Source organism: Anser anser, assembly GCF_964211835.1.
Source record: "Anser anser genome assembly, chromosome: 18".
NCBI classification, from domain to species: domain Eukaryota; kingdom Metazoa; phylum Chordata; class Aves; order Anseriformes; family Anatidae; genus Anser; species Anser anser.
The window spans coordinates 15,122,038-15,144,878 of NC_139739.1; the positions used below are offsets into that span (position 1 = coordinate 15,122,038).

The 22,841-nt window shown below is 45.0% G+C and overlaps 1 protein-coding gene across 2 annotated transcripts in view; it reads right to left on the reverse strand.

Moving 5' to 3' along the window:
- Positions 1 to 405: 405 nt before the first annotated feature.
- The window catches only part of RTN4R (reticulon 4 receptor), an 81,238-nt gene continuing 58,802 nt past the window's right edge, over positions 406 to 22,841 (reverse strand). For both annotated transcript variants that reach the window (XM_083804592.1, XM_083804593.1), the window contains exon 2: positions 406 to 2,454. In XM_083804592.1, coding sequence (XP_083660718.1) covers positions 1,025 to 2,454 — 1,430 coding nt within the window. In that variant the 3' untranslated portion in view covers positions 406 to 1,024. The remainder of the gene's footprint in view (positions 2,455 to 22,841) is intronic.

Consider the following 22,841-nt stretch of genomic DNA (forward strand, 5'->3'; position numbering starts at 1 on the left):
TTCATTACTCACAGAGCTTAGTCTAGTCATCTGTGCAGGCAGAAGAAAAATGTCCCTGTCTGACTTCTTGGGACAGTTTACCTCTACCTGCAACCTGGAGTCCTCAGCTTCAAGGGGCTCGGCTAACATTTCCTGCTATTCTGAGCATCTTGAAATATGAATGGTGTTGGGGGAGCATGTGGGACAGTTCAAAGGGAAGCAGGAGCATCAGCAGAACATGTTTTCTGCAAAGAAACCCTTTGTTGGCACCAATTAAAGCTTGCATAACTGTGCTGGGTATATCTTATTTATTACTGTCATGTTAAATGCTCAGCCTGCCTTCAGATCGGGGGTTACTCAACACCCTTTTAATTTTGCAGCTTTTTAGTCAGTTAGCATATTTCATCCCTTGCAGAAGACAACCACTTAGGAAAAAGAAATCTTTATTTTATATTTTTTTATACTTGTACACAAGTAAAATAAAATGCATATCTATATATACTGCAATCTTGTGAAGGAAAAGGTAGCATTCTTTAACAAATGCTGCCCGTAAACATGGTGTGATGGAATGAATACGGAAAAACTGCAATATTCATAAACATAGGATTAAAACAGCATCAAATTCATTACCTCTGCAAATGGGAACCTGCAATATTGTTCAGTGTGATGTCAAGTTACAAACAAATTTTAGACATTCTTTTCAGAGCATTTCTTACACATTTTTTTTCCTGTAAATAAACCATATTTCTTTATCATCTGCTGTAGCAAAAGCTGCTTTGTGGGCAAGTGCAGTTCCGAAGATCAAAGGTATAATTCACAGGTTTTAGGACAAATAAATTATGTACATCTCGGTGTCTGTCTTTTTTTTTATGTCTTGTTTTTTGTTTGTTTGTTTGTTTGTTTGTTTTTTATAAAGGCATCCAGTTAACTTTTGTGTAACAAAGCTTTCTCAGGGTGAATGGTAGTTTGCTTTCGTTTGTAGCATTTATGGAGGTCAGCAAAAGTCTTGTATTAAAGTGTCATCAACCCAGGAAAAGAGTTAATTTTAGCAGAATAACAGTAAGCTCCACACCAAGGGAGGGATCAAAAGGCTTAGGCTGAGCTGTAATGTGGAGCTGTTTCCTTGCTGGGTGAGGCGGCACTGGGCCTTTGATTTGTTCTTTTTAGAGCAGCCCTGCCTCTTTTTGGTTGGGACTGTGGAAGGTTCAATAGGCTCTAGAAACTCTGGTTTCAACTTGGTCATTGGAGGGTCTACAATGCTGGGGAAGGTCCCAAAAGGGGAATCATTTATCTGCTTGTTGCTGCTATTTTTGGAACGGTCTGTCTCAATGTACTTGGTTTTGGACATATTCTCCTTATCCTTGAGAGGGTTGTTGGAGGATGGCCGGCTGCTGTGGGAAGAAGGACCTGCCTTGCCTTTAGCTTCATATATAAAAGATTTATCCATTTCTGGCTGGCAGCACTTCACAGAGCCATCATGGGAGCTGAGAGGGGGGTTCCCGGTGGGCAGTTTACCAGACCTGGTCTTAGTGCTAAAAACACTTGTTCGAATCTGGTTGAAAGAGTCGACGCATCCTTCCAAATCAGAGCTCTGCAGCCTTTTGAGGTCTCTCCCTGCCAGATGGGGGGGAAGGTGGCACTCTAGCTCCGAAGACGATCCTTTAAACTGCCTGAACCAATTCCAGAGGGATCGAGCCTGGCAGTCGCAGATCCACTGGTTGCCATTTAAGCGCAGGTACTGGAGGGACACCAGAGGAGCCATGGTTTCCCCTGTGAGCACGGTCAGGTTGTTGTTAAATAGATATAAGGTCATCACTTTCCCAAGGTCATGAAAAGACCGGCGGTGAACCAGGCTGACTCTGTTCTGGTGCAGAAGCAGACGGTCAAGGTTGATTAGCCCACGAAAGACGTTCTCTGACAAGCTCTTGATTTTGTTACCATGCAAAAACAGGTAGGTGAGGTTTGCGAGATCTATGAAAGTGTCATCCAGCAGGTTCTGTAGATTATTATCCTGAAGGTAGAGATATTGCAAGGAAAACAATCCCCGAAAAAGCCCTGTGGAGAGTTCCAGGAGCCCACATCGATCCAGATGTAAGGTGTGGAGGTGAACAAGACCACGGAATGTGACAGGATTGATAGACTTCAGGTTTGTGTTGTCACTGAGATCTAACTCCTCCAGTTTGTTGAGTCCATAGAAGGCTCCAGGCTCAATGAGGCTGATGTTGTTGGAGTGGATCCAAAGAATTGTCATGTTGCGACAGGAGGTGAAGCTGGTGGACCTCACAAGGGTTATTTTGTTGTTGTGCAAGAAGATGCGCTGGCTCTGGATGGGTATCTCTGTGGGGATTGCTGTCAGTCCTTGCTGCTGACAACTTATTGTAATCTTCGGTTCGCTGTAGCATACACACGCCCCAGGGCAAGACTCCACTTCTGACTGGATGTTCAAGCAAAGCACCAAAATCAGCAGTTTGCTTCCTAAAGGACAACAAAAATAGTATGCAAATTAGCCAGTGTCATGGGAGAGCACTTTTCTCTGCAACTAATAGATGAGCCTGAAAATCACCCTTCTAAGTGCATTGACATTAACCACAAACAACATATGCCAGGGGAGCCAAACAGTTAAAATGAAGAATTAAAAATGTTCTACCACTTAGCACAATAGTTAAAAGCAGTACACACTCATAGAGAGAAATCCTGAGCACTTCCTTGGCCTTTTGCACTTGGGAGACCTCTGACTTTGGTCGCAAAAGTAAGTTATAGTCATTATGTATTTGCATCATAGGTCTTGAATGCATGTCTAAAATAAGCCTGGTTCTAATGAGCTTACCTCTGAGCAAAGGGGCTGCCTCCTCAGGGGCCATTTGTCTCTGTCACAGGCACCTCTAGCACAGTTCAGGCTGTGATAATGCACCTGCAGTGGCAGAGCTGTGCTGGGCAACTCTGTGTCCCATCCAGTGCGATCAGCTCCTTGCCTGCCTGCGCTCAAAATGTAAGATAAGGCTTCTGTGACTTTCCGTGAACAATTTCTGATTGATCCAGTCTTTCTGCAAGAAATAACTGCAAGGGATTCTTAGAATAACTTACAGGTCAGACCTGTCTGCAAAGGCCTTGGAGCCAAGAGCATCCTTCAATAGTCAGACCTTTACACCACACATTTGGGCTTCCCTTCCTCTCTCCTCTTCTGCCCTCTGAATCTGTGCCACTGAGGAAGAGGAGAAAAGAGAGTTTTCCAGAGGGCAGTGCTGTTCTTGGAGGAAATCATGTACAAGCCTTGATTAAGAGATTCCTCAAAGCTTACAAGGCAGAAGCAGGTTTTGTGCATCCCAAGAGTGCAGGCAATCCAGTGGGGTTAAAGAGCCCCCGAGAGGAATATTTTTTCATGGTGATAACCACCTGCTTTCCCAGGAGCTGGACTGCAAGGGACCATGGGGCCTCGAATCACAGGGAAGTATGTGGATTCATCACATCTGACGCATGTTTGGGAGGGGCCTGGAAGATGGGCAGAGATAGGGCAGAGGTGTGCAGCCAACACCAGCTTCTGAAAGGGGACCTGGGAAAGAGTCGGTGTGAATGAGGCCAGTTTCAACAATGCTTTACCAGCAATTAGCAGCAAGTAATTAAATCACTTCCTCTAAACCACATACTGAAGCTAAAGCAAATGGGCAGCAGCCGTAGCAGCGGGATGCTCCATTTGTGTAACACCATGTGTGACCAGGGACATGTGTGTCTCCTTCCCAGCTCATTACAGCACCTCTGGCAAAGGGATGCACTCCTCCCAGTCACTGGGGAGCCCCAGCCCAAGCACAAACAGCAGCTGTGGGAGGTTTTCTCTTCCTTAAAAGAACTGAAAATGTTGTTCAGGCATTTTGATGCCTCATTACACTTTAAGGTAGAATAGCAGAGTTCAGAAATCCAGGAAAAAAAAGAAGAGAAGCCAAGATAGTAGTCACTTTTCTGTCATAAGAGGCTGGGATCTAGGCCTGAGATTCCTTCTAGTAAAAATAATTCATCAAGCACAGCTAATAAATCTGTGGAGGTCCAACAGCCCAATATAGACAGGAGACTCCTATACATCATCGTTCACATGGGAGAAAAAATAACAGCTCAGCATGCTGAGATAATTTGAGCCTGATATTATTAGCTGCTGAGCATCCCTGGAAGGCAGTGTGTTGAGAGCAGTATTATGACACATTCTGGCTGTCATGTTTTGACATATCACGTCCCATTGTATGGAGTAAAGTAACACAAGACAACTGAAATCCCCTGCTGGAGACATGTCACACCAAGAGGAGCTTCCTGGGAAATTAAAACAATGTCAGCATCCCTCTGACCAGCACAATTCTTCTCCAGCTGATAATAAAAAACTGCAGCCAGAGAAACACACCTTTCTGGAGCCTCTTCCATGATTCGGATGATGGGGACCCAGTGGTACTGCAGCTACGTGACTCACTCCAGCAGAACCACTTCTGGGCTGTGGGCACCACTGCAGACTCCATGGCTCTTTCCAGCTGCTCCTGGTAATACCGCAGGAGCTGCAGCCTACTCAGGGAATATCCAACCACGACCCAGATGCATCCACACACCTTAAACATGTGACATGTTCACAGCAGAATGGATGCAAAGCACCATTCCTACGGGAGAGGAATCACAGTGACAGTACTCCTGGTCTAGCTCCAGACAAGGGAGGCAAGTGCATAATAAATATATGTATACATGGGGAGAGAAAGAGAGAACATGAAGCAGCCAGCAGAGAACAAGGGATGCATGTGAATACCACCCTGCCCTGTGCTAGCCCTTCCAGACAACCACGCTCCCCTCTTCCTCCACCCTCTGCATCACTTGATGATTGTATGCAGAGTGTGCCCCTTTCTTACAGGCAGAGCTGCCTGGGCTAAGTAGCCAAGTCCTGTCTCAGCTTTTGGGTGTGTGCAGAGCTCAAGACATGCTACAGCTTCTCCCCAGCACAAAGGAACAGAAGGAAAGGAGTAAATCCTTCTCCCTTTTTTTCTCCCATTGCTGCTGCTGCCTCTGCAGCTGCTGGGAGCTGTGAGTCAGTGGCACTGATAGCTGGCTGCCAGTGGAGCAGCACAGGGAAATTAATTACAGTCAGGGCTAGCCTGTGCGCTTTAATTAGGGACCTGGTGTTCATGAGCTGCTCAGATGAGCTCTTTCCACCAGAGACAGTTCCTGTCAATCACCCCCTAAAGCTTTTTTCCAGCTTCTCTCCTGCTGTGCAGCTCAGCCGTGTCCTGGCTGAGCCATGCTGAAGCTCAGCGCCCAGCAGGCACCAGAGTGTCCAGCCAGTGCAGGGCTTGAAGCAAGCACAGGTGTGGCTGCAGACCACAGGCAGCCTTGGGAAGTGAAGCTGATGCTGCAGCCCCCTTATTCCCAGTCCTGTAGCAGAGACTGGAGAGACTGTGCCTTGGCCTGCCACTGCTACTCCGAGGAGCTTCTCTATCACTGGCATTCAAGGTCCGAACAGGTAACTTCCTCATGCTCAGCCTGCCCCATCTGCAGAACCCACCAAGTGCTGTGAGGCACGCAGACTTTGCACCACGATAGTTTCACCTGTCCAACTCCAAGCAAATATTACCTGGGTCTGACTGCCCAGTTGCTAAGTGAGTGACCACTTCAGGACTGGGATGAGCACAAGGCAGGGTCCTGGGACAGGAAGATTGCTAAGACTTGACATCAGGACATGTTAATTAAGCCACACAGATTTAGGATGGCTTGGAGCACAGCAGAGCTTTTTAGTGTCTGCCTGGACTACACCCCTGTATTTTCATGTAATCTCTTGCTTTAGATCAAGTCCTGCAAGACTGAATTATGCCAACTAGCGTTGCTGGGGCTGGAGCCTATCAGCCTGAAACATGCCCCTGTTTTGGGGCCCAATGTCAGAACTCAGATCACAGACCCAAGCCCCTTCCTGCTGAGAAAGAATCCCCAGAGACCCTCTGGATGGGACACATCCTGACAGTGCCCAGAGCCTGAACACTGTCCTGCATACCACACTACACCTTGTTTCCCTTGGCAAAAAATGGAGGGGAAGGAAGAGGCCCTTCAGAGGGTGGTCAAGCAAAAACCGCATAGACGCAGCTTAAAACTTGCCAGGAGTAGTGTGAGTGCCATGGGCTCCTGCTCTTCCTGAGACAGACCAAGGATTTGTGATGCTGAGGGGTTCCAGTGGGTGCTACTCTGAGTATGAAGGTCACCAGACAGGCAGAGCCCTGGCTGAGGACATAAAAAACAGGAATCCAGGGGACTGCGGCAGGAAGAACCACGCTATGCCTCAGCCTGGCTGGCATGGGCAAACAGCATCATTCATTTTCCTGGAGTGCTGGGTTCAGCTCTGCTTGTCCCTGAGGAAAACAATCTTGGAGTAATATGCCTCTTAGATGAGAAGCCATTCCTACCCCTTCCAGATTATGATTAAAACTTAACTGGATAGTTCCAGTCAAAAGCAGAAGATGAAAGAAAATCCAGTACCTGGAACCTTCAGTCCCTCCAAGAGTTTGGGTTTGAGTTTAGCATTTGTTCCTCCAGAGCTTTCTTAAAAGCCAGAAACCTCCTTCAGTCAAACTGCTGTACTTCCCCTTTGCCATCTCAGAAGTGTTATGACTCATGGAACTGGGAAGCAATTAAAGTGGGTCCATTATCTGTCTTTCCGCTAGTCCCCTGTGCGATCGCATTGTCAAACATGGCAATTAGAAAGAAAAGGCTCCGGGGGCCTCTAATAGATGCTTTGCAAACTTTTTAAGAGGCCAAAGCAAAATGCAATTTTCTGCAGTTTGCAGAGCCGTGGCCTTTCTCTGCCGCTCTGCACTTGTCTCTATTGATTTGGAGATATTATAATGCGGCTTTCCTACAGTGGAGGGTCAATAATCATTTGAATTCTCTCCTGGTTGGGCATAAAGGGAGTGCTTTACAATACAAAGCCTTTTGCTGATGCACACAGCATTTTGCCTTTGTTTATAGTACAGAAACACCTTGGCTGCTTAATTCCCTGTTATGAACTGGTATTGTTTGAAATTCAGCGCGTGGCTTTGAAAGACACTCTCTAAAGCAGCTTCAGTGTCTTCCGCTTTGCCCTGTAGCCAAAGGTGGGTCTGCATGTGCGTGAGTGAGTGTGACTGCATGTGCGCCAAAAGGAAGAGGGCAGCACTTTTATTCATTTCATTTCAAGTTGAAGTTGAGTTAAGAAGTGAAAGAGGCAGGAGAATTGATTTGGATGAGTCTCACCCCAGGCTGGATTTTCCCTCCCATTTGCTGCCTCCTCGCTCTGCTGCAGAGAAGATCACAAACTTTGTGACGGTGCAGCTGGAGTGGCTGTACGGTAAGGAGGAGGGGAGAGGAGAAGGGCTGTGCCACCACTCCCACCTGGGAGAAGTAAGCAGCGTTACAGCTCTGGGGAACCAAGGTCTTGAAGCAGGTACTGACAGAACAGGTCTCTGCTGGCAAGCACCTGCAGGCAGCCACCTGGCAGCTAGCTGCAGCAGGACATTGTGGGGTTGCTGCAGGTCCTGTGGCATATCTGCAGCTTTGTGGGGATGTTGGGGTGTCAGGCACCCCTGTGGAGGTGAACAGTCACCGAAGCTCCATGTCTAATCCAGCATGCTCAATTGCTCTCCAGGCTGAGGTGACTGGGTCAGTTTGATCTCCTTGGGCTGTTGCTGGAGCCCAGTGTCCCAGCTCACACCACTACTGGCACAGGCTGCCCTGAAAAACTGCGGATGCCTCATCCCTGTAGTCGCTCAAAGCCAGGTTAGATGGGGCTTTCAGCAACCCGATCTGCTGGAAGGTCTCCCTGCCCATGGCAGGGTGTTAGAACTAGGTGGTCTTTAAGGTCCCTTCCAACCCAAACCATTCTATGATTCTTTGAAAACGCATACATCTTGTTCCAGTACTGAATCACAGTTGTCTAAAAATAGGTGGCTAATTCCCTCTTAGGCACACCTGAGGGTATGATATGCCAACAGGAGTGCTGGAAGATTGGGCACAGCTCCTCTGGGAGACCCGTGCTCAGCAGCTGTAGCCAGCTGTGACATAAATGGCACCAGGCAGCAATGTTTAGGCACCAGAATCTTCTATAGGTACAGTCTCTGATCCCACACACTCTGGGACTGCATCTTGATCCATGAACCTTTGGGACTGTGGTGCTCTTTATTCTCCTTGTCAGTGCAACCTCGGTTCTGCTCATTGGTATATCCAGTCTCTACCCTGAATAAGACAGAATTTCAGTGGAAAAAATACAATATGCGGTCAGAAATGAAAGGTCATTTCCGTAATGCATCCAGGCAATAGATGTGCCATTTCCTAACTTCTAGGTGTTCATCTTTTCCACCTAAATCATACTGCCTTAATGTGATTTTCAGACTTAATATTGCAGGGACATTTTTAAGGGAAAACGGTAAAAGCGAGTTATATCATGTGCAATTCTTAGACTCCCTCCTCACCAATCTCCAGAGGGGTTTGAATACTGATTCTTCAGCACTGCTTAGGGCTGAACTACGAGACTTGTTACGTGAGCTGTGTGCAGCACAAATTCCAACCAGGGCAGCTCCATCCATTCACAGGCAGGTGCCAAAGCAGCTCCTGGCTGCTGGTGCTCCCCACCCCTGCCAGGGGCTCTCCAGTGCTCCCAGCATTTTGGCAGCAGCATTGGCTCAGGCTGACATTTGGGCAGGGTTATTCTTTTGGTGGTTTGCCAGTGTTTCTCTCAGCAACATCAGGGAAGGAAGGAAAAGGTGATACTTAACAGTTTATATTTCAGCCAATCTGAATATGAATTTCGTGAGGAGGAAAAAAAAGAAAAAAAGAAAAAAACTTCTCCTATAGCCAGAGGGTTTTCCTCCTGCTGAATTTCAAAGACTTGCTGCAAGCGATGGAGGTGTGAAAGATTCACAAAGAAAAGGTCATGAGAATCCTTTATAGGGGAAAATATCAAGGGATTAAAATACAGGAGTCATTAGGTCCCCATATAACAATAACACTTGTACCAATTATTACAGGCTAGTAATTCCCTGTGAGGCCAGGAAATGAGAAGGAGAAAAGCCCTGTTCATTATAATACAGTAACAAGAGAAAAGCTGCACTGACTCAGACAAAGAGGCATTTGGGTTGGTCTGAGACAGTGGTCAGGAGTAGATGGAGATGGAAAGGCAATACAAGATGGTGTGAGCATTGCCTTGGCATCTTTTCATTGGAAAACAGTGGCCCAGGACCTGCTTGAGCCAGTTTCGTTTCTCTTTAGCAGACCTTGAAACCTTTCTATTCTTTCAGGTTTTCACTAAGCCATAGGTCATTGCATCACTGCTGCTCCAGACATTTTTGCTTCACTTCTCTGCATCTTTTCCAGGTTTTCTTCACTGTTGGCGTAGGAGGACAGGACTCAGGATGCAGCTGCAACATGGACTTGTACAGAGGTTTAGATGTCCTTTTCCGTCCCTCGCAGTTCCTGCACTCTGTTGGCTATTTAACTATCATTCAGCGTCAGGCTGAAGTTTTCAGAGAGCCCTCCACAAAGTCCCCAAGATCACTTTGCTGAGTGGCAATAGCTCATTTAGAACCCATATTTGTGTTTGTTTAGGTAAGGATCTGGGCTGTTTGCCAGTGTACATTACTTTGTATTTATAAATGCTGAATTGCATTTGCCATCTAGTCTGTGGTTATGTATTTTACCATGTAACTCCTTGCTGCAACAAATGGTGTGCCCAAAATATCCACTGTCCTTTGAGCAGAAATATTATCATTGTTCACAGTTGTGCCCAAATCTTAAAATGGAAGTTGGTCGTAAGCAGTGACATCTTCCATCATCTTCCATGATCCAGAAGCCAATCTGCAGCACTGGTCCACAAAAATAAGGAGCCAGTAACCCCTACCTATCAACACAGGCTAAAGATGCTTCTCAAAAATGGTTTACTTAAAAAGAATAAACTTTCCTCATACCTTTAATATGGGGTTTCTCTCTTAGGCATTAAAAAGCTGATCTAGTTACCACTTTTTTTTCTATGGATAGGCGTAGGAACATCCCATAGATATTCTAGGCCATGATTCAGTGAGGACTCCTTACACCCCTATGCTCTGCCACCTCACCTGGTGGGACTAAATCTGCAGAAGCAGAATTTTCATCTGTTCTCACATGGGATGTAATAAACCTGTGTTTTTTCCACCTGTCCTGTTTCCAGCTCTGCTTTCCCCTTCTATCCCATATCTAGAGGCAAAACCCTACAACCTTTAAAATACTATCCTTGGAAACGACCTAGAGGTGTAAAACAGAAGGATTTTTAAAAACCAAACAAAATACAAACCAAACTCCATACCAAAAAGATGCACCTGGCAATGGAGACACTAGGTAATTTGCTCTACAGACTAGATCTCAACAGGACCTGTGCTGGTGATCATACAGTGCTCCTTGCAACCCACTGCCGCTCCACCTGGGAGAGCAGAGAGGTGGGCAGCAGGATGTCAGCCAGCTACTTCTGTTCCCTTGTAGACCATCCCCGTGCTGACTGATGTAAAACTCATATCAGCTCAGTACAGAAAAGATGATTCTTCACAAGAATGGTTAGGGACCACAAGCTCATGAACCAGAACAGAGCCAGAGAGGACTCAGGTTCAAGGGCAGCACACCTCACTTCGGCAGTCTCCAAACCCTGTCAGTGCACGCAGGGATCAGTTTGGCCCAGAATTATATATTAAAAAAAAAAAAAAAGAAAAAGATACATGGCCATATTCCACTCTCCTGAAGACTTATCACAAAGCCTTGGCCTTGCCTTGCTCTTGGCCCTCTCTAGTGCCTCCACCAGTGTGAGACCGTAAAGGTCCCTACATCACAGCTTCCCCTGTGGCTAATCACAACACCAGCATCAGTATTCAGCAGAACACATATGATCTGTAGAGATCTGGCTCTGAGCAGGTGACTTTGATTACCTGCTGGATACCATGCTGGTTATTAAATTCTATGTTAATAGCTGGAGGAAAGGCAAAAATCTCCAGATATCCAGCATACGGGACAGTCTGTGACAAAGGAGTAGTCCAAGGTAAATACTTGATGTTGAAGACAGATGAGAGGCAAGAGGTTGGGGCTAGAAAAGCCCAGCTACAAGTGTCCAAAGGCAAGGTGAAAGCACATGGACTGCAAAGGACATTTGGAACAGACAGGATGCCTGCAGCACCTCTGGGAAAAACAAGCATGCAGGAGGAAAGAGGAAGAGAATCAGAAGGAAGGCTCACTGAACAACTGTAGACAGATGCTAGCATCCGTGAAGATCTGTGGGTACAACCTGAACTCTCCAAATCCACCTGATCATATGTCATGAATGCATCTTGGATGCTGAGTAACTGCTGTGGTCCTGAACCACCACACAAAACCACGATGGTGCATTTACTGCAAAGCTTGGCCAGACTGAGCACACCGAGTAGGAGAGGAAGTGGGCTCCTTCCTCACAGCCTGGGAGAAATGTCATGTATTTTCTCCAAGTCACAGCCCCCAGGGGCACATATTAGGGACATGTCCCTGACACATTGTCTTTTACAGTTTTTTGCAAAGTATCTTATGACCAAATCCATACCCAGCCCAGTAAATCCTAGCAAATCCCAGGTTGGCTGAGGGCTTTAAAAGTGGTCAAGACCCTCATTTCAATCCTATATGGAAGGAATGCACTGAGCATACTTCATGACCAGGACCATCTATGACATCCCCACCATGCAATCCTCATACTGTGAGGAATGAAGTGAGAAAACAAGCACTGTGAATCACAACAGGGCCTACAGAGGTCGGTGTCTGTGGAAGTCTGTGTCATATTTGTCAGAAATGAGGGACAAACAGGTGTCCAAAAGATGTATACTCCTGTTCTTGAGATGACTTAGATCTCTCACGGAACTCAAAGTATATCAGAAATGCTTCAAAATATTGTTACTAAAGAAGCAGAATTTCCTGCACATCCAAACCCAGCACTAGTGGAAGCACTGTGTGTGAGTGACTCAGAACAGGAGAGGTAAAGCTGCAGATGGCATTTACACCTGCTCCCCCCATCCATCTGGGACTGCTCCCCACCTGGCAGCTGCAACTCCCACCCCCACATCTTCAGCACTGGAAGTGCCCCATTGCACTAGGCAGTATTTTTCTCAGTTTTCTCCTAAAATAACAGTTATGTCAACTTTTGCTACAGACCCAGCATCTGCAGATAATGTGGAATGAAAGAAGGAAGTTTTGGAAAGACTGGAAGGAAATGTAGCTCCAGATAATCTGAAAATTGCCCATAACTTCAGTTTTGCTGTCTGCAGGGACACAGACAACCTTTGCAGCTGAAGACACTGCTCAGGAGCAAATGTGGGATGGAGTGAACACTTTAATTTCAACTTTCAACACAAACACTTTTTCGAACAACAGCTAGAAATGAAAACATGAGAGCGGTAGTTGTGGGTGGCTGAGGATCGTATTTCTATATCCTTTTCCTTTCTGAGCCTGGAAGACCAAACTTTTCCATCCCAACCCATGAATCATCACCTCGAATGGTAGAGTATCAGAGCCATGCAATCAAATACAAGGTCTCTACTATAAAGATGTCTTAAAGAAGACTTCGTGATGCAAACACAGGACATTTCTCAGCATCCCCTGGTCACCTGGACCCTTCACTGGTGGACAGGGAAACCAGCCCAGGCTAGCCATGGACCGCCTCCTTTACCTTGTCTCTCTTGGCATCCCTTCCTGCTGCTCTCCCCAGCTCCCTGGCACACATTGCCACACAGTAATATAGCTCATTCTTTCATTCGCAAATAAAAGCCAGGACTGATTTTTAATAAGTGTGCAAATTCCACTGCCGCTGTCTTTATCAGGAGTTGGCTTTGTTTCCTTTGCAGTTTCGGTATTAGACATGCTTGCCTGCCCTTATGCAGCTCTCTCATTCACTCTCGCCAGATAAGAAACACGACACCCACAACTCTGTAAACATATTTCCCTGAGATGTGCAGACTCTGTGAAGCCAAGCTAAACAAGAGTACAATAGGATGCTAATGATACACCTTCCTGTATGCATGGAAATCAGGAAGCAAACAATGGGGAAACGATCCCAACCTGCAGCCTTCAGTCTCACACGAGGCAGCGGTTCCTGCCACCAGCCCTTGGAGCTTGGCTGAGTTGCCCACTTCTCCTACAACAGATATCCATGCTGAGTTCAAAGACCTCATATATAACATTAGGAATTTGCACTAGATTTCCTTGCCAAAAGCCCTCAATTCAGCCATTAGGTTTCATTACAGCTACAGTAGATGACAACATCCCCCAGTTTTTTAATCAAGGTGGATAAAAACTCCCTGTTCTGTCTTCAGCTTCCCCTCTTCATCCAGAGATCATGTTCATCCATTTTGCCACTACAGGGCATTAAATGTTCATAATCACCTGTTATCCAATATAGCCCTTAAATCAATTTTAGAGTCACTGCTCTGGAGCAGGCAGTCTCCCAGCCTGACGGAGTGCCCTACATTCTGCTCTCAGAGATGGATGACCAAGCATTTAGCTGTATTAAAATTCATGTTGTTTCACTGTTGCCAGTCTACCAAGCAATTGCAATTGCTCTGCGTTAGATATTTGCCTTCATCATTATTTATCATGGCAAAATTTGAGTCAGCTACAAACTTTACGGGCAACTAATTTATATATATTTTCTAGATCATTCATAAAATTAGTGAAATACACTGGGGGGAAAGCAGAAGCCTGCAAAGATATCGTGCAAGCTGCTTGTTTGTCAATGATCCTCCTACAACAATTGCATTTTGAGAGCTTTTAGCTGCCTGTTTCTTAATCCATTTAATAACTGTCCATTGATTCAATAGAGAGTGTATTTTTGACCAAGTAAATCAAGTGCCTGACGTAAGTCTAAATATATAATGAAAATACAGATACATGAGCAGAGAATGTTTTTCTTGTCCACTTCTAAAACACCAGGACATTAGTCCATGCAATAGCAATATCTCTAGAAACAATCCCAGGAAATGAGAAAAAAAAAAACAAAACAAAAAAAACAAAACAAAAAAAACCACTCAGGTTTAAGAATATTTTCTGGGAAATCTGCTGGTTAAAACTGATGGCATTTCTATGTCTTTGATCTCTACTATGTTAGCATTTCTTTTTCTCGCACAGCACTGAGGCTGACCTGCCCAGCCTCTCCTTACCTCCTGGGTTTTCCATCTTGCTGGCTTTTACCAGCGGTGTGGGACTGGCCTTTCCTGCCTTTGGGGCTTCCCTGGTTTTCTGATATTCATAAGAAATTAGAAATGGGGCCTTGTCAGCTAATTTTGACAGTGCTCTTACACTGTCCTTAGGAGGAGGCTTGCACATCAATCCATGGCTGGATTACTGACACACTCCACAAACCACTCCTAATGGATGATGGATGTCTCACCTCAGCTGGGCATCCCTCTCCAGAGGTGCTACTTCACAGCAAGTTGCTTAATCATTTAGCATAATTTCAGAGAAAATAGAAGATTTCCTTAGTGCTGACACTGTAAGAGTCATTTTTTCTCCAGGAATGGGTATTCCTGCCACTCTACCACCACTCTACCAACCCTCTGTCAAAGCAATAATCTTTGCCTTCCACAGTGGGCAGGGAAGGCATTTCTTTCCCATGCCAGGCTAGGAAGGCATTGCTTTCCCACTGCCAGGCTTGTCTGAGAAAGGGAGGTTGTAGAAACACATTTTGCTTCAGGCCCTGAAGCATATTACTTAATTAAAAGAACCAAACCATGAAGCTTATTGAAGACAACCTTCATCCTATAGCCGGGACCTGGAAACCTCCATGGGGACACAAACTTTACACCCTGCAGTTCAGTCACTCCATGCAGAGCAGTTTTAGTGCAGCAGGACTAATTTCCCCTAATATTAAGTGGCTATTAATATTTCATGATACTAAGTGAACTTTTTTTCTATTTCATTTGCCATCTTTATTTGTTTAATTCATTTCCTCAGCACTAGGATGGAGACCAAGGACCAACTGCTATTTTAGGGGAAAAAGGAATCATGACATCAAAGGAATTAACTGAAGTGGAAACAAACAAACAAAAAAAGAGATGAAGTTGGACAAATTAGGAATAGGCATAATAGACATTACATCAGAATGAAAAAAAAATGCACCTGGAAAAATAAAACCTACAGGATACATCTGATGTTAAGAGCAATAACACCAGGCACCAAAATGGCACCTGATAAGAAATATATACATTTACAAGCAAAATATCTCAAATCTTACAACCTGGAGGGAAAAAAAAAAAAGAGAGAGTGAGAGAAAGAGGAAAAAAAAAGACTCAGAAAAGGCTCTGACACTGTTGCCTTCTTTGGGATTTCTCAAACCTGATGCAATTCAAGGCAGAAGAGTAAATCAGACAAGTGCCTGCTCTCTGGTACACCAGCAACAGCCATGATCCCGTCTTGGAAGCTGATGTAACTACATTTACATCCCCAGATCAAGTTCATTTGGAGCTGTCTTGGCTATTGTTTGAAGGGATTCACTGATCAAAGAGACATCTAGTAGGAGTTCTGACACTTTCAGAACCTTTCTTGGACTTGTAATTAAACAAAACAGACTAATGAGGTTTCAACCACCACTTCCCTGCACTAAAACGCATATGCGTATGAACAGTCAGAGTAGCAGAGGTTGAGATTCGTATTTGGGGGATTTGAAGACAGAAAAACATATCTTCTAATCTTTCCCTGCTCTCTTGTCCCTGCCAAACTGGAAGCAAGCTCTTCTTTCTTTGGAGAAATAGCTTGTGCAGCTTCTGACAGCAGTAAGGACAAGGAGAGCAAACCCTGATGGTTCCAGAGGGCACTATCCAGCCAACGTGCTTCAAAAAGTGCTCTTTGCACCAGCCTCAGCATATAAACCTTTCAAAGTACCACCATCTCCCAGTAGCAATACTCCAAAAAAGCTGCTCAGCTCAGCAAATCCCTTGCAGCCTTTTGTGGGGAATCTGGGCACGGATCCCACACAAGGAAAACATGAATTCTTCTGAGAAAATGTAGGAATTATAGAATTTCTGGCACCTCTGTCTTTGCCTTCCTTCCCCGAGGGGCTTTGTCAGAGAGGTAGAGTTAAACTGATTCACACACTGCTGGATTAGAGTCAGAAAGGCTCCTGCATCTCCATGAAAGCCTCCTTCCACTCACAATTCGGATGCTGCCATTTCTCCTCACCACACTTGGCATCTGACTTGCTGTTTTCCTTTTAAGTTATTATCTGGGATGACGCCCTCTCACCCCCACCTTTCACTGGAAAAACAGTCCAAGATGGTTTCCTGTGCTGGATAGATTGGTCAAAAGAGGACCATGCAATAGCATTGCATAAAAAGCAGCAGCAACCTGACAAACAAAGCACCTGGGGAAAGCATACAGAGCAGACTGAGAAGCCATGGCTCACTCGGGTTCAGAATAGAGTAAATTGTGGACAAATTCTTAACTTATATCACCTCAAGCAAGGGTGTCTTCCCAGCTCTTCAAGAACCTTTCCAAAGGAGGGCAATCTCCTCTTGACTCTGTAACAGCCTTGTCCTCACCTCTGCTGCTGTCTATATGCAGCGTCTCCTGCCTGCATCCCTCTCCTAGTCACCAACCTTTCTTCTTCACACTGCCACAAATGTAAGTCTTCCTCTGCCTTGAGAAAAGCCTTGCACTTCTCTTTGCTCACAGTTTGTTCTTCTGCGGGGTCCATCTGTGAGGAAGGTCTGTGTCCTGCCCCAGAAAAGTCCATGGTCCCTGTGTCAGCCACCGAGTGCACTGCTAGGGTCTGCTGGTGGCAGAAATGTACATGGCTTCTACATTAATAAAAAACCTTATGGATCCCTATTCTTCCCAGGATGGAGGGTGCCTGGGGTCCTTCTAGCTTCCTTTAGTGAAGCCATCATGTGTTCTCCATCCTCAAGATAATACTTTCCAAATCCCTAAATCCACTTCATTATCAAAATACTCCAGCTCCTTTCCCAACAGTCTAGAGGTCAACTTAAGTTTTTTTTCCATTCCCAAATGTATGGCTTGACATTTGCTAATGTTAAAATCCAGTAGCTATTTCTTTCTTCCCTCCTCTTACGTGTTTAAATCCTGCTGAAGGTGACACATGGCTCTTTACCCTCATGTTAGCTGCCGGTGCCCAGAGACTATTATCAGGGAACAGGCTAATCCTAGATTTGGAAGGTCCTTCTGGGCTTTCCTGTGATGGGATTGGGCGTGGGGGAGCCTGATGATTTGGTTTGTTCAAAATCACGGCCTGAAGTGAAATCAAACAAGTTCAGTGTCCTCCTCTTCACCTTCCCTGGGACTCCGGCCTGTTTCCACAGCGCAGCATCCCCTCCTCTCCAGCTGGACAGAGAGCAGCAATGTGTGCAAAACAGCAGCAGTGGATGGTCTCTGAAACAAGGGTAGCTGGCGTAGTGACAAACCTCCCCAAGAGCTGCCAGCACCTAAAATGTAACGGCCACAGCAGGTCTCAAATCTCCTCTCACCTGCCTGCAAGGCTGATGGCACATACATTTTCTTACCTCCTACCAGTGTGAGAGCGCATGCATCTATCTGCAGGTTTTAATGGACTTCAGCAACCAGGGGATCTCCTGGCCAAATGAACATGGAGAGGCTTGGAAGGGAGCCCACTGGTGTACACCTATTTCACCCACAAAGCCAGTGTGGTGAGGGAGCTGGTTGTCATAGCTCCACGATGACTGACCTGAGGCAGAGACCTGTACCTTCATCCTCAGTTAGCTGGGCACAGCAGGCAGAGGGACAACACATTACAGGATCAACTGACTCACTCTTTATATGTCACATGAAATAGGTATTAATACTAGATTAAAGGAATGACTACTACGGCCTGAATGATCCTAACTGAAGCTTAATGTTAACTGGTTGATGTATCGAGAAGAGGATGTGCGCTGTGCTAGGCAGTTGGGGCCACCATTAGACCCAGACTCACTCATGAATGATCTAGATGGGGGAGGGAGAAAATAGAGGGTTAATTAAATTTGCCCCTGCTAAGCTGGAGAGACTTTCAGCTTTAGTGGGGATAGAAAAATGATAGGACATTTGTGGAAGAAGTGGAATATTGGTATAGGCTAGAAAAATGCAGCTACTTCTGGGGAAATGATCAGACTTCCAACTAATCAGAGTGAAGGGGAAAAGGCTGTAGATAAAAAAAGAGCCATATCTGAAGAACTGACAGAGAGTAGCAAGATGATGGCTGATAATGACTGAAGGGAAGGTGGTTTACTTGGGACCGAATTTGTGCTCTGTGCTTGCATTGCCTAATGTTAGTTCTTGCCTGGGGCTCCTAGAGACTATCAGAAAGAATATGTTTGTTATTATTGATTGCAGTTACAACAGGTCTTAGGGTCTGATGTTTTTGCTTAACCAAAACACCAAGAAAGTTATGGAAGTGGTAAAAGAAGGAGAATCTGTATCCACAGGTGAACTTAGAGGACCAGTTATGTACATAGGCTGAAACGTCTTAATTGTGTGTCTTTAGGGCTGCAGAATCCTGGAAAAATACAGTAAGAAGCAGTGTAGCATGGTAAATTAACTGAGCAGAAGGAAGAAGGGCTGTCCCACCAGTCACTACAGCAAGGCTAATCAACAAGGAGACATGGGAAGACCACAGAGACAAACATATTGTTCCTCCTCTCTAGTTCAAATCTGAACCCCAAAAATGAGCTGTGCAATGGCAGGCTACCCAGTGCTGTCAGTCTGGTACCCACATCAAGACAGAGCTGAAATGAGGCAGTAAACCAAAACCCTAGGTCAACCCTAGGCAGGTTGTTTGCAAAGAGCTGGACAAAATAAAACCAGAAACTTTTGGACAGAATACTCCCAGCTCAATTTCTGCCCCAAATTGGAACAGAGCATCTGGATTTAAAGCCATCACTCAGACCAGCACAGCACCAGAGGTGAATTTTCTTGTGCCTCCTTTTTGTCGTCCTTATTCAAGGGAAGGGAAGGACGTGGTGTTCCACAAAAAGAGATTTTCCAGAGATCAAAGAAATGTTTGGAAAAAAGGGACATCAAAACATTACCTTTTAGAGGTAAAAATAATCTCATGCCATGACAGATTGTAATAAAGGTCCCCCCCAGCTCTGCTCCACATGAGTTAGAACTTCATTGAAATTTGCCAATGCAAACCAGCTGCAGTCCAAGAAGTCTGTGAAATAACAACAATGAAAGTCAGGTCCCACGACGCACAGAAGATTTCTCTCCAGAGGAGAAGTAAATGTGAGACAAAACTCTGAGAAAGAGAGAGACTAAGTGCACTTAAAATCATTTCTAAAGGGAGCACCTTCAAAAAACAGGAAGAAGATAATTCAAGGCAAATGTGGAAGCCTGACTACTTAAAACAGCAACTGAAAACAGACAAGACAACATTGCAACCTCTGAAAAAAAAAAAAAGTCAGTGTTTGATTGCAGAATTATTGCACAAAAACAAAGCAATTTTTCTAATGCTGGCAAAACAATTTCTGCAATATCTGGAGGAACAGACCTACAGCTTTCAGAACCACAGGAATCCCTCATGCCTAGAAGGAAGTTCAGCCATTCCCAACAGTCACAAGGGAAGTCCATGGCTGAAAGACACTGGGGGAGGGGGGAGGAATCTAAATGAGAAAGAAATCAAAAAACACTTGGAACTAAGCCTTCTGCTAAGATGTTTGTAATCTTTGGTGCATCTGAGATTTTCACAGCCTTGCAAGTTGTCCATAGAAATTAATAAATTAATATACGGCACTGATTTAAGAATTAAACACATATATAAATAAATAGATATCAGCTACCATGAGACATGAGACCACTCATTTCAATTTATATTCTACAGCCGTTGATCAGATCACATCTAGGAACAAACAATCTAGCAAAGGAAACAAATAACATACAATAGGTGCAAAATCAGAATTTTAACGTCTGAGTTACTATAAACTACCTAATCCAAGAGAAGAATCTCCCAGAGGATAAAACAAAAGGCTTTGATGGTTACAGAAGATTCTGAAAATGTGTGGTACTTCAAAGCGCATACTGAATTGGCTTTGATGGAATGGAAGATCCCACGCCATCTTCCACACCTGTGACACATCCTCTAAAGGAGTACATCATCACCTCTGGCTCTGCTGCATCTGCTTCGCCCACCCTTCTCTTGATCGGTCAGGCTGGGCCCTGGTGTAAAACTACCATCCATCACCCTTTCTCTGTGGACTGTCTGAAATAATATGCAAAGTAAAGCAAAGGTATCACAGATTTGTCTAAGATCAGTATGAACATTTCAAATCATATTTGCATGAAATTTGAAATAATGAATGCACCATCATGGCACTGAGAAGGACCAACCTTTAAGAGAAATGGTCTGAGTTGAATACCTGATGAAGTCACTGACCCGTTATCCCCAAAAGAAAGTACAAAAATACTCTGACATTTTAGAACATGGCCTCTCCAGTGACTCTGACATTAGAAATAGAAAAAACTTTAGACTACAAGAAGAGTTTACACCAGCTCCAGAAATCCAGACTGACCAGAAACAACAAGTCAGTGCTACCAGTGCCATGCTAGTCACGATCACAGCATTGGTTTACCAGGAGGACTCTGGAAGAAATGAGTTAGAGAGGGTGGTGAAACATGTCATTTTCCAAACAAAAGTAGATGCTGATGGATTGACTGCCATTGCAGAAATGAAGAAGTGAATTGAAGTATTCTTGTATTTAAGTAGTACAAAATATTTTTAGACACATTTAATACAAACAGTGGACAGAGCGTGAGGGAGAGCCTAGGAAAAGAGAAAGACTATTTAAAAAGTAGAAAGCAAAGCCCTTGCATAAAAAATGTGATCTCTCAACAGCCAAGAAGATCACTCTTTAGATTATCAGCTAAAGCTCTCATCATAGGATCACACAAAAATGCTTTTCACACAACCTGCCTACACTCAGCATGCTCTGAAAACTAGTGAGATCCCAGAGCAAAATGGTGGTCTCACACATCTGCCACGAGAGAGGAGCCATTCCTCAGGACTGGTCCAAGGCACACATATCTTGGGCAGAGCCATCAGATCCCATGTACAGGTTTAAAATCATCAACTTCTGGCAAAAGACACCACTGCTGTCCATTGATAATGATAATGATGATGTAGGAGCATCACAGTATGTCTCCTCATAGACCTGGTGCCCTATATAACTCGAACATGTTTAATTGCACCTCACTGTCAAATTCACAAGTTTAAAGCTATACTTGTATGTTGCTAAGTGGTGTCTTCATGGTTTGGGGAAGACTCCAAAGAAACTGGGGCAGTTTCAGGCACCTGAACCCTCAAGATGAGAACTACATCCAAGCGGACTCAAGAAGAACTTGTCAGTATCCTGAAGGGCTGGATCAGTAACATTAGTAGGACGGACTGAAAAATGAAACATGTTGAGCATGGGTCTGCTATGACGTATACAGAAAAAGCTTGCAAAGAGTGGGGCGGGAGATGAACCTGAGGGAAGGACAGAGAACAAGAAGGAGAAGGCCTATTTCAGCCCTTTCTCTGAGGTTGCACTGGACTCAGAAACAGAAACTTCAGAGTGCCCACCCCTTCGTATATAATCATTTGGATGTCACCACTGAAAGCCAGGAATCCAGGCAGTGTGGAACAAGGAACTTTCTGACTTTGTCTTGGCTCCTAAATCTCTCTTCGACTCTGATGGCAACAGTGTAGGCAGGCTTTACCTTTGAAGCCACTATGGCCTATTTGGAGCTCATTCCTTTCTGGCCTGAGGTTCAGATATATCGCAACTCCACAGCTGCAGGAGGATGCCTGTGGGGCTACCGGGAGTTATGAAGCTAGTTCATGTATGTGCTTGCAGTCAGAGTCATAGGGGAGAGGAGCATCATGCATGAGGCGGCCTTCATACCCAACACCAGCCTGGGTGCTGCAGCCCTACAGTTCACTGTTCCATGGCAATAAGCCCTTTCACACAAAACTGAGGGAAGTTATGAGATTTACTAGCTTTGGGACTCTTCATGCCCACCAAGATTGCAGCACTTGGACACCCCATGCCCTGACCAGCAGGGATAGCTTGTCTACCCTATTTACCACATGTCATATGGCTCTAAGCGTTGCAGGTGGGAGGACTTGGTGTTGCTAGAGTGACTGAGGCTGGAGAAATACCTTCAAAGTCCGTCACCAAATATGGCTGACTTCATGTTGCAGAATAATTAATAAATGCTTTGTTGAAAAGATGTCAGAGAGAGAGGTAGTTGAGGGCTGCGGAGGAAACTCCTGACATCCTTTTCTCCCAAGACATTGTTTTCCAAGCAGCTGTCATAACGCTGTGTGCTACCACTGCTACTGCAGCTTCTCTCCCATACTAAACTCCAGCCTTTGCTCCACTTTTATTCACCCTAAAACTGCCCCAGTCTTGCTCAGAAACTAAGCTGCTCTCTCACTTGCAGGAAAAATATTTTGGGGAGGAATGACATTTTATCACGACTCTCTTGACATTAACATTGCATACAAAATAAGGGAGAACTCTGACATGCTTTTAAACTAGGGAAATTCAAATAAGGAAGTCAAAACATTACCTGTGGTTTCCTTGACAGAATATGACCCATAACAACGACTTTCTAAAGTGAGATTACAGAGCTGTCACTGCCACCGCACAACACGGAAATGAGCAGATCAGGCTGATGATGAATGTGTTGCCTTCGTGTTACACTTAGGCTGCTCTGATCCTATTGCCCCCCTCACTTGTACAGCTCAGGGAAGGCAAATGGAGGGAGGGGAAGGGGAAGGTGCTCCCCCCCAAGCATCTGCCTGGACATCAAAGGAGATCTCTGTGAACTCTTGCTGATTTTCAGGTTTTATCACTGATCCTAAG